This window comes from Ranitomeya imitator, chromosome 2 (genome assembly GCF_032444005.1).
Source record: "Ranitomeya imitator isolate aRanImi1 chromosome 2, aRanImi1.pri, whole genome shotgun sequence".
Classification (NCBI taxonomy): Eukaryota; Metazoa; Chordata; class Amphibia; order Anura; family Dendrobatidae; genus Ranitomeya; species Ranitomeya imitator.
In genome coordinates, this window is record NC_091283.1 from 289,643,743 (window position 1) to 289,655,243 (window position 11,501).

At 50.0% G+C, this 11,501-nt stretch overlaps 1 protein-coding gene across 2 annotated transcripts in view; it reads right to left on the reverse strand.

Moving 5' to 3' along the window:
• LOC138663234 (oocyte zinc finger protein XlCOF22-like) overlaps positions 1–11,194 on the reverse strand; it is a 233,026-nt gene extending 221,832 nt beyond the window's left edge. Inside the window, exon 1 of one of the 2 annotated variants that reach the window (XM_069749393.1) lies at positions 11,149–11,188. In XM_069749393.1, coding sequence (XP_069605494.1) covers positions 11,149–11,175 — 27 coding nt within the window. In that variant the 5' untranslated portion in view covers positions 11,176–11,188. Of the gene's footprint in view, positions 1–11,148 lie in introns of both variants that reach the window. The other variant, XM_069749399.1, reaches the window with a different exon arrangement.
• Positions 11,195–11,501: the final 307 nt, after the last annotated feature.

Here is an 11,501-nt window from a genome sequence, read left to right on the forward strand (position 1 = left end):
TCACATGACTGTGACGTCATGGCAGGTCCTTCTCCCATACCATCTTCCAGATGTGCCTTTTCTGGGGTAGCTGGGGGGAGAAGTTTTTAGCCAGGGGGGGCCAATAACCATGGACCCTCTCCCGGCTATTAATATCTGCCCTCAGTCACTGGCTTTACCATTCTGGCGGAGAAAATTGCGCGGGAGCCCATGCCAATTTTTTCCGTGATTTAACCCTTTAATTTAATAGCTAGAGCGCCCAAATTTTGCACATACACACTACTAACATTAGTAGTGTGGAATATGCTAAAAAAAAAAAAGGGATATGAGATGGTTTACTGTATGTAAACCAGGTCTCATATCATGTCGGGTTTGGGAAGGAAAAATGAAAAGCCTGCAATTGAATTATCGGCTTTAAAGCTATTAATATATATACATATATGTGTGTTACCGCTCCTGTCGTCCCTGCGCGCCGCCGTCGCTCCTCCTCCAGGCTTCAGCATGCCGGTCCCTCTCTCAGCGCGGCGTCTCGTCCGCCTCCCGCTGCGCGTCCCCGCCGCTCCTCTTCCTGGTCACGGCGCGCTCGTGCCCGGATGGTTCCTCCACTTCCGGTTCCTCACTCTGCCAAGGGCGTCCGCTGCTGGCGCAGGCGCTCTGGAATCATCAAGGGACGCATGCGTTCCTCTGCTTCTCCTCCTTCCCCGTGACAGCCAATCTGAGTAGGACTTCCTGTATTTAAGGTCGGTCTTCCTGCTTAGCTATGCCCGATTGTCATTTGGCTTTTGCTAAGTGCTTCCGGCCCGTTCGCTCTGCCAGTGCTCGCTGTCTCTCGCGTTCCTCTTAGTCTGTGCTCGTTATCGTCTCCCTGCCTGCCTTCTCCTGTGTCGTTTGTCTTTCCGTTATTTAGCTCCTCACTGTTTCCTTTTCTCCTGCAGGTATTCCCTGTCCTGGCTTCTCGGTCTGACCTCCATCTCCCTGGTCCTGTGCTTCGGTCCAGTCTTCCCAGTTTGTTCTTTTGTTCTCCTCCCACCTTCCTCTTTGGTTCTAGTTTTTCTCCGCTCTTGATCCGCCCCTCTTGGTACGGCCACTTTGGGTTTGACTCCTCTGGGTCTGCGCCTGACGGTCCCTGTATAGGGGTCGGTTCCATTAGGTTAGCTCGCCCGGAGGTTCGTCTCTCCCACGGTCCAGAGGGTCCACTCACCACGCTTCTTAGCGCGTCATAGTACAATCAGGCCTTGGACCCCGCTGGTACCCCATTCTCGGCCCAGAAGGAGTTGGCTATCTTGCGCGAAAATCAGCAGCGCATTATGTCTTTTATGAAGACTATGGAGTCTCGCTTGTCTTCCTTACAGGCCGCTGATCCGGTTAACGCCGCTCAATTAGCTAACCTTCAGCAGGAGCTTACTCGGCAGCGAGATACTCAGGCTCGCATGCTGAGTTATATGGCCTCCATTGATGATCGCCTATTTAGTTTGCAGTCCTCAGCTTCCGTTCAGGTCCCTTCTCTCGATTCTAGTCCATCTTCCACTCCTCACCCACCTCCTCGCCTTGGAAAGCCTCCCAGGTTTAGTGGGGATCCCAAACTCTGTAGAGGCTTCTTAAATCAGTGCCGTCTCCACTTTGAGCTTCTTCCCCAACAGTACCCCACTGATCGGGCTAAGGTGGCTTTTCTTGTGTCTCATCTCGAGGGGGAGGCTTTGGCTTGGATTAATCCCTTGTGGGAGCGTGACGATCCTTTAATCTCCCACTTAGAGGACTTTCTTGGGACTTTTCGTAAGATCTTTGACGAACCTGGACGTCTGGCCTCTACAACAGAATCCCTCTTTAACCTTCATCAGGGGTCTCTGTCGGTAGGCCAATACGCCATTCGGTTCCGTACTTTAGCCTCTGAACTAGGGTGGAACAACGAGGCTCTGGTTGGTGCTTTCTGGCGAGGCCTGTCGAGTCGAATCAAGGATGAGCTTGCAGGTCGTGATACCCCCTCTACCTTGGAGGATCTTATTTCCCTAGCCACACGCATCGACCTTCGCTTTCAAGAGCGATCTCGTGAAGCCGCTAGGGAGAAGAGACCTAATATTTCTATGCATCCTTTTCGTCAGTCCAGTAGTCCTCGACTTTCTGCCTCTCCTACTCCTCCACCACCTGAACCCATGCAAGTGGATCGCGTTAAGATGGCGGAGCAGCGTCGTAAGGAGACACGTACCCAGGGCCTCTGCTTCTACTGCGGTAGTGCTTCCCATTTGCTGCGTGCTTTCCCTGAAAGGCCGGAAAACTCCTCAGCCTAGGTCAGGTAAGAGGGGCCTCCCTAGGTGTTCCTGTTTCCTCTCTAACTTTAACCCTTTCTGTTTTATTAGTCCTCAATCACAAACGTTTTTCCGAGGTCGCGTATGTGGATTCGGGCGCGGCAGGTAATTTTGTCAGTCTTGAAGTGGTTCGGAGGCTTCGCAATCCAGTTCTCACTCTGGCTACTCCTCGTCTTATTGCATCGGTGGACGGCAGACCATTGCAAGAGGCCATCACCTTGGTTACAGAAGAGGTTGAGTTACAAGTCGGAGCTCTTCATCATGAGAAAATTGCTTTCTATGTACTACCTCACCTTTCCCATGCTCTATTACTCGGGTTGCCCTGGCTCCGTACACATGAGCCTACTCTAGATTGGCGCTCGGGTGACGTTCTTCGCTGGGGATCTACTTGCCAGGAACAGTGTTTGATTTCCGTTTGTCCAGTCGTTCCTTCTCTGTCGGCCACTGTTCCCGCAGGATTACCTCCGCCTTATTGGTCTTTTACTGACGTCTTCAACAAACAAGAAGCAGAGAACCTTCCTCCTCATCGTCCTTACGACTGCCCGATTGAGCTTCTTCCTGGCAGTACACCACCTAGAGGTAGAATTTACCCACTTTCTCCTGCTGAGACACAGGCGATGTCCGACTACATCCAAGAAAATCTTGCCAAGGGTTTCATTCGGAAATCTTCTCCTGCTGGAGCAGGATTTTTCTTTGTTAAGAAGAAAGACGGTACCCTTCGCCCTTGTATTGATTACCGTGGGTTGAATAACATTACAGTCAAGAACAAATATCCTCTTCCTCTCATCCCTGAGCTTTTTGATCGACTTAGAGGAGCTCGTATTTTCACCAAACTTGACCTGCGAGGTGCCTACAACTTGGTTCGTATCTGCCCGGGTGACGAGTGGAAGACCGCTTTCAATACCCGGGATGGTCATTATGAATACTTGGTCATGCCTTTCGGCCTCTGCAATGCTCCTGCAGTATTCCAGGAATTCGTTAAGATATCTTTCGAGACCTCCTCTACTCCTGCGTGGTGGTATACTTGGATGATATCCTAGTATTCTCGACTGATCTACCGTCCCATCGAAGAAGTGTCCGCATGGTTCTACAACGTCTAAGACAGAATCACCTCTACGCCAAATATGAAAAATGTTTTTTTGAGCAGACCTCTTTGCCTTTTCTCGGATACATTGTCTCTGATTCTGGTCTTAAGATGGATCCTGAGAAGGTGAATGCTATCGTCAATTGGCCACGACCTTGCGGGGTGAAGGCCATCCAACGATTTCTTGGATTCGCCAATTATTATAGGCAATTTATATCCCATTTCTCCATGATCCAGCCTCTGTCCTCTCTCACCCGAAAAGATTCCGACTCGAAGAAGTGGACTCCAGAGGCGGAGAGAGCCTTCAAATCTCTTAAGCAGTCTTTTTCCTCCGCTCCAGTCTTGCATCATCCAGAGATCAACAAACCTTTCATTTTGGAGGTGGACGCATCCTCCACAGGGGCTGGAGCTGTGCTCTCTCAACGGTCTGCAGTTGGTCGAATGGTTCCCTGTGGCTTCTTCTCCAAAGCGTTTTCAACATCCGAACATAACTACACTATCGGAGATCGAGAATTGCTAGCCATTAAATTGGCTTTAGAGGAATGGAGGTATCTGCTAGAGGGTTCTGTACATCCATTTGTTATATACTCCGACCATAAGAACCTAGCCTATCTTCAAACAGCACAAAGACTTAATCCTCGGCAAGCCAGATGGTCTCTGTTTTTTGCTCGTTTTGAGTTTGAGTTACGTTTCCGACCGGGTAAGAAGAATGTCAAAGCAGACGCGCTGTCAAGGTCCTTTCAGCCTTTGAATTTAGAGGAGGAATCAGCATACATCTTGGATCCTTCCAAAGTTATTGCCGTGGCTCCCGTGAGGATGATTTGTCCTCCACCAGGTAAAACCCTTGTACCGGAGTGTAACAGAGAGAGGGTGTTACGATGGGGCCATTCTTCTAAGTTGGCTGGTCACGCGGGATTCAATAAGACTTTTCTTCTCATCTCTCGCTATTATTGGTGGCCTAAGCTACGACTGGACGTCAAAGACTTTGTTGCATCTTGTCCTTCCTGCGCGAAGAACAAAGTTCCTAGACAGTTTCCTTTTGGAACTCTGCTTCATCTTCCAGTTCCCTCTGCGCCGTGGCAGCATATTGCCATGGATTTCATTACCGACCTACCAAGTTCTTCTGGATGTACAGTCGTCCTTGTGGTGGTTGACCGGTTCTCCAAAGTGGCTCATTTCATCCCTCTACCCGGCTTACCTTCGGCATTTGAGGTGGCAACAGTTTTTATCTCTAACATATTCAAACTCCATGGCTTCCCTCAGCACATCGTATCCGACAGAGGAGTCCAGTTTACATCCCGTTTTTGGAGAGCTTTATGCAAACTCTTGAAAGTCTCTTTGGATTTCTCTTCCGTGTATCATCCGCAAACTAATGGGCAAGCTGAGAGGACTAATCAAATTTTGGCTGCTTATCTACGACACTTCATCAATGCCCATCAGGACGACTGGGTCTCTCTGCTTCCGTGGGTGGAGTTCGCTTATAATAATCACTCCAGTGAGGCATCTACAAAATCTCCATTCTTCATTGTTTTTGGACAACACCCAGGTATTCCTCTTCCGGTCTCTCCTGCCTCTGGCGTGCCAGCAGCCGATTCGCTGTCTTTGAGTTTTTCCACAATTTGGGCTGAAGTGAAAGAAGCACTCAATAAAGCTGCTTTGAAAATGAAGAGCCACTCCGACAAGAGGCGTTTGGATTCTCCTCCTTTCAAGCCTGGCGACAAAGTCTGGCTTTCGTCGAGATTCATCAGACTCAAAATACCGTCCTACAAGCTTGGTCCTTGCTACATTGGCCCCTTTGAGATTCTGAGTCGGGTCAACGAAGTTGCTTACAAGCTGAAGTTGCCTGCCGCGCTCCGTATTCCCAATACCTTCCATGTGTCTCTACTTAAACCCGCTGTTTTCAACCGCTTTCATCCTTCCTCTTGTACCTCTTCTCCACCCGTCAGTGTTGATAACAACATCTTTGAGGTTAAGGATATTGTTGCTCAAAAAAAAGATTCGTGGTAGAGATTTTTCCTGATTGATTGGAAGGGTTTTGGTCCAGAGGAGAGGTCCTGGGAACCTATCGAGAATATCAATGCTCCTCGTATTTTAAACAAATTCCTTTCTAGTCAGGGTAAGGGGAGTAGTAAGGGAGGGGGTACTGTTACCGCTCCTGTCGTCCCTGCGCGCCGCCGTCGCTCCTCCTCCAGGCTTCAGCATGCCGGTCCCTCTCTCAGCGCGGCGTCTCGTCCGCCTCCTGCTGCGCGTCCCCGCCGCTCCTCTTCCTGGTCACGGCGCGCTCGTGCCCGGATGGTTCCTCCACTTCCGGTTCCTCGCTCTGCCAAGGGCGTCCGCTGCTGGCGCAGGCGCTCTGGAATCATCAAGGGATGCATGCGTTCCTCTGCTTCTCCTCCTTCCCCGTGACAGCCAATCTGAGTAGGACTTCCTGTATTTAAGGTCGGTCTTCCTGCTTAGCTATGCCTGATTGTCATTTGGCTTTTGCTAAGTGCTTCCGGCCCGTTCGCTCTGCCAGTGCTCGCTGTCTCTCGTGTTCCTCTTAGTCTGTGCTCGTTATCGTCTCCCTGCCTGCCTTCCCCTGTGTCGTTTGTCTTTCCGTTATTTAGCTCCTCACTGTTTCCTTTTCTCCTGCAGGTATTCCCTGTCCTGGCTTCTCGGTCTGACCTCCATCTCCCTGGTCCTGTGCTTCGGTCCAGTCTTCCCAGTTTGTTCTTTTGTTCTCCTCCCACCTTCCTCCCTTGCTCTTTAGTTCTAGTTTTTCTCCGCTCTTGAGCCGCCCCTCTTGGTACGGCCACTGTGGGTTTGACTCCTCTGGGTCTGCACCTGACGGTCCCTGTATAGGGGTCGGTTCCATTAGGTTAGCTCGCCCGGAGGTTCGTCTCTCCCACGGTCCAGAGGGTCCACTCACCACGCTTCTTAGCGCGTCATAATGTGTCTCACTGACATATATATATAATTGTCTAAGGGTCACTTCCGTCTGTCCTTCTGTCACGGTTATTCATTCGCTGATTGGTCTTGCAAGCTGCCTGTCATGGCCGCCGCAACCAATCAGCGACGGGCACAGTCCAGGAGAAAATGGCCGCTCCTTACTCCCCGCAGTCAGTGTCTGTCGCCCGCATACTCCCCTCCGGTCACCGCTAACACAAGGTTAATGCTGGCGGTAACGGACCGCGTTATGCCGCGGGTAATGCACTCTGTTACCACCGCTATTAAGCCTGTGTGTCCCCAACTTTTTACTATTGACGCTGCCTATGCGGCATCAATAGTAAAACATGTAATGTTAAAAATAATAATAATAAAAAAAAAAACTGCTATACTCACCCTCCGTAGTCGCTCGTGCCGGCCGCCATCTTCCATTGCAGGTTCCGGTGGCAAAGATGGTATGGGAGAAGGACCTGCCATGACGTCACCGTTATGTGACCGCAACGTCATCACAGGCCCTGCGCTCATACCACTCCTGGGACCCGAAGCTGCCGTGGACTACAAGGGGCCCTCAGAAAGGTGAGTATATATTTATTTTTTATTTTTTAAAATGTGACAAACCTGGCTGGGCAATATACTACGTAGCTGGGCAATATACTATGTGACTGGCCAATATACTACATGGCTCTGTGCTGTATACTACGTCGCTGTGCAATTGGGCAATATACTACGTGGCTGGGCAATATACTACGTGGCTGGGCAATATACTACGTGGCTGGGCAATATACTACGTGGCTGGGCAATATACTACGTGGCTGGGCAATATACTACATGGGCTGGGCAATATACTACGTGGGCTGGGCAATATACTACGTGGGCTGGGCAATATACTACGTGGGCTGGGCAATATACTACGTGGGCTGTGCAATATACTACGTGGCTGGGCAGTATACTACGTGGGCTGGGCAATATACTACGTGGCTGGGCAATATACTACGTGGGCTGGGAAGTATACTACGTGGGCATGCATATTCTAGAATACCCGATGCGTTAGAATCGGGACACCATCTAGTGTGTGTGTGTGTGTGTGTGTGTGTGTGTGTGTGTGTGTGTGTGTGTGTGTGTGTGTATATATAATATATATATCCCTATACTATGTGTAGACATTTATTTGAGCTATTCTATTCTAATCTGTCAGTGTGATTTTAGTGTATACCTCACTGAATTTCCGGCTTTTCGATAGAACACCGCTGCGTATTTCTCGCAAGTCACACTGCTGGTCCGTGTGTAATCCGTATTTTTCTAGCCCCCATAGACTTCATTGGCGTATTTTTTGCGCAATACGGTGACAAATGCAGCATGCTCTGATTTTCTACGGCCGTAGAAGACCGTATAATACTGATCAGTAAAATACGGCTGATAGGAGCTGGGCCATAGAGAAGCATTGTACCGTATGCAATCCGTATTATCTGCACCTCTCATACGTCCGTAAAACACGCTAGTGTGAGGCCGGCCTAAGGCAAAATTTTTCGATAAAGATATACTTAGGGATTCACTGTTTAATTGAAATGTAAAGTTATTATATAGGAATGTATGAATTAACATTGTTGAAAACAGAATTACATTTTTAAGCTCTGTTTTTCTTGCTGGAAAAAGTTCATATTAATGACAAACTTATTTTCAAAGTTTCATCAAGATCTTCTTAGGGATTCAGTGTTTATTTCAAATTTAAAGTTACTATATAGAAATGTATGGGTTTGCCTTGTTGAAAACGCAATTAAAGTTTAACCTTCGCTAATTTATTTTTAAATAGAGTGAAGTGGAAAGGAAAAATAGATTAAAAACATTCAACTTTAGAAAAAAAACTACCATAGGCATAGGTATGGTAGAATATGGTGTATAAAGACTGAATCCCAAAAAAGATCCTAATGAAACTTGGAAGATAACATTCTTGTACTAATATGAACTAATTCCAATAAAAAAAACGGAGCTCAAAACCGTTTTTCCGTTTCCAACCGTGATAACACACTAGGCATAGGTATGGCAGAATATGGCGCATAAAGACTGAATCCCTAAAAAGATCTTAATGGAACTTGGAAGATAACTTTGTTGTACTAATATGAACTAATTCCAATAAAAAAAACGGAGCTCAAAACCGTTATTCCGTTTCCAACCATGATAACACTGTAGGCATAGATATGGCAGAATATGGCGCATAAAGACTGAATCCCTAAAAAGATCCTAATGAAACTTGGAAGATAACATTGTTGTACTAATATGAACATATTCCAATAAAAAAAACGGAGCTCAAAACCGTTATTCCGTTTCCAAAAAATGTAACCCCTACATTCATGTATTGCAACTTTATGTCAAATAAATACATATGTAAATAAATTGGTCACTCTGCTTCAAATGGAGTGAAGTGGAAAGGAAAACTAAATTAAGAAATTGAAACGGTAAAAAAAAATCTAAAATAGGCAGAGGTGTAGATGAATACGACTAAAATATCTACCATAGGCATAGGTATAGGTTAATTTGGCACATAGGGTTTTAGTATGCACCACCGACCTCCACCCGCAGAGCAGCACTCCACATAGAGATTAATGGAGCCTCCAGCACCGACCTCCACCCGCAGAGCCGCACTCCACATAGAGAATAATGGAGCCTCCAGCACCGACCTCCACCCGCACTCCACATAGAGAATAATGGAGCCTCCAGCACCGACCTCCACCCGCAGAACCGCACTCCACATAGAGAATAATGGAGCCTCCAGCACCGACCTCCACCCACAGAGTCACACTCCACAGAGAATAATGGAGCCTCCAGCACCGACCTCCACCCGCAGAGCCGCACTCCACATAGAGAATAATGGAGCCTCCAGCACCGACCTCCACCCACAGAGTCACACTCCACAGAGAATAATGGAGCCTCCAGCACCGACCTCCACCCGCAGAGCCACACTCCACATAGAGAATAATGGAGCCTCCAGCACCGACCTCCACCCGCAGAGCCGCACTCCACATAGAGATTAATGGAGCCTCCAGCACCGACCTCCACCCGCAGAGCCGCACTCCACATAGAGAATAATGGAGCCTCCAGCACCGACCTCCACCCGCAGAGCCGCACTCCACATAGAGAATAATGGAGCCTCCAGCACCGACCTCCACCCGCAGAACCGCACTCCACATAGAGAATAATGGAGCCTCCAGCACCGACCTCCACCCACAGAGTCACACTCCACAGAGAATAATGGAGCCTCCAGCACCGACCTCCACCCGCAGAGCCGCACTCCACATAGAGAATAATGGAGCCTCCAGCACCGACCTCCACCCGCAGAGCCGCACTCCACATAGAGAATAATGGAGCCTCCAGCACCGACCTCCACCCACAGAGTCACACTCCACAGAGAATAATGGAGCCTCCAGCACCGACCTCCACCCGCAGAGCCACACTCCACATAGAGAATAATGGAGCCTCCAGCACCGACCTCCACCCGCAGAGCCGCACTCCACATAGAGATTAATGGAGCCTCCAGCACCGACCTCCACCCGCAGAGCCACACTCCACATAGAGAATAATGGAGCCTCCAGCACCGACCTCCACCCGCAGAGCCGCACTCCACATAGAGAATAATGGAGCCTCCAGCACCGACCTCCACCCGCAGAACCGCACTCCACATAGAGAATAATGGAGCCTCCAGCACCGACCTCCACCCACAGAGTCACACTCCACAGAGAATAATGGAGCCTCCAGCACCGACCTCCACCCGCAGAGCCACACTCCACATAGAGAATAATGGAGCCTACAGCACCGACCTCCACCCGCAGAGCCGCACTCCACATAGAGAATAATGGAGCCTCCAGCACCGACCTCCACCCGCAGAGCTGCCCTCCACATAGAGAATAATGGAGCCTCCAGCACCGACCTCCACCGGCAGAGCCGCACTCCACATAGAGAATAATGGAGCCCCCAGCACCGACCTCCACCCGCAGAGCCGCACTCCACATAGGGAATAATGGAGGCTCCAGCACCGACCTCCACCCGCAGAGCCGCACTCCACATAGAGAATAATGGAGCCCCCAGCACCGACCTCCACCCGCAGAGCCGCACTCCACATAGGGAATAATGGAGCCTCCAGCACCGACCTCCACCCACAGAGCCGCACTCCACATAGAGAATAATGGAGCCTCCAGCACCGACCTCCACCCGCAGAGCCACACTTCACATAGAGAATAATGGAGCCTCCAGCACCGACCTCCACCCGCAGAGCCGCACTCCACATAGAGAATAATGGAGCCTCCAGCACCGACCTCCACCCGCAGAGCCGCACTCCACATAGAGAATAATGGAGCCTCCAGCACCGACCTCCACCCGCAGAGCCTCACTCCACATAGAGAATAATGGAGCCTCCAGCACCGACCTCCACCAGCAGAGCCGCACTCCACATAGAGAATAATGGGGCCTCCAGCACCGACCTCCACCCGCAGAGCCACACTCCACATAGAGAATAATGGAGCCTCCAGCACTTACCTCCACCCGCAGAGCCGCACTCCACATAGAGAATAATGGAGCCTCCAGCACCTACCTCCACCCGCAGAGCCGCACTCCACATAGAGAATAATGGAGCCTCCAGCACCGACCTCCACCTGCAGAGCCGCACTCCACACAGAGAATAATGGGGCCTCCAGCACCTACCTCCACCCGCAGAGCCGCACTCCACATAGAGAATAATGGAGCCTCCAGCACCGACCTCCACCCGCAGAGCCGCACTCCACATAGAGAATAATGGAGCTTCCAGCACCGACCTCCACCCGCAGAGCCGCACTCCACATAGAGAATAATGGGGCCTCCAGCACCTACCTCCACCCGCAGAGCCGCACTCCACATATATGGCTCTGGCTGCTCTGTGCACAGGACCTGTGATGAGGTCACAGGAGGGGAGGAGTCAGGGGTCACATGATCAGGCGCCTCAGGGAATGATATCCGCAGTGAAGACGCTACATGGAAACTTCTCCTCAGTCAGTGACATTTCCGCCATTATTCGCCCCTCACTACTGGCACAATTACCCGGCGCCGCCTTTTCTACACAGTGTTATGTGTGAAATTTAACATGTGATTTCACTGCTTGGAGACAAATAGACCCCACACATGAGGGAATTATTAACAGTTACCGGACGTCTAATATATGGTGGCATATGATTGTGTGATCGACT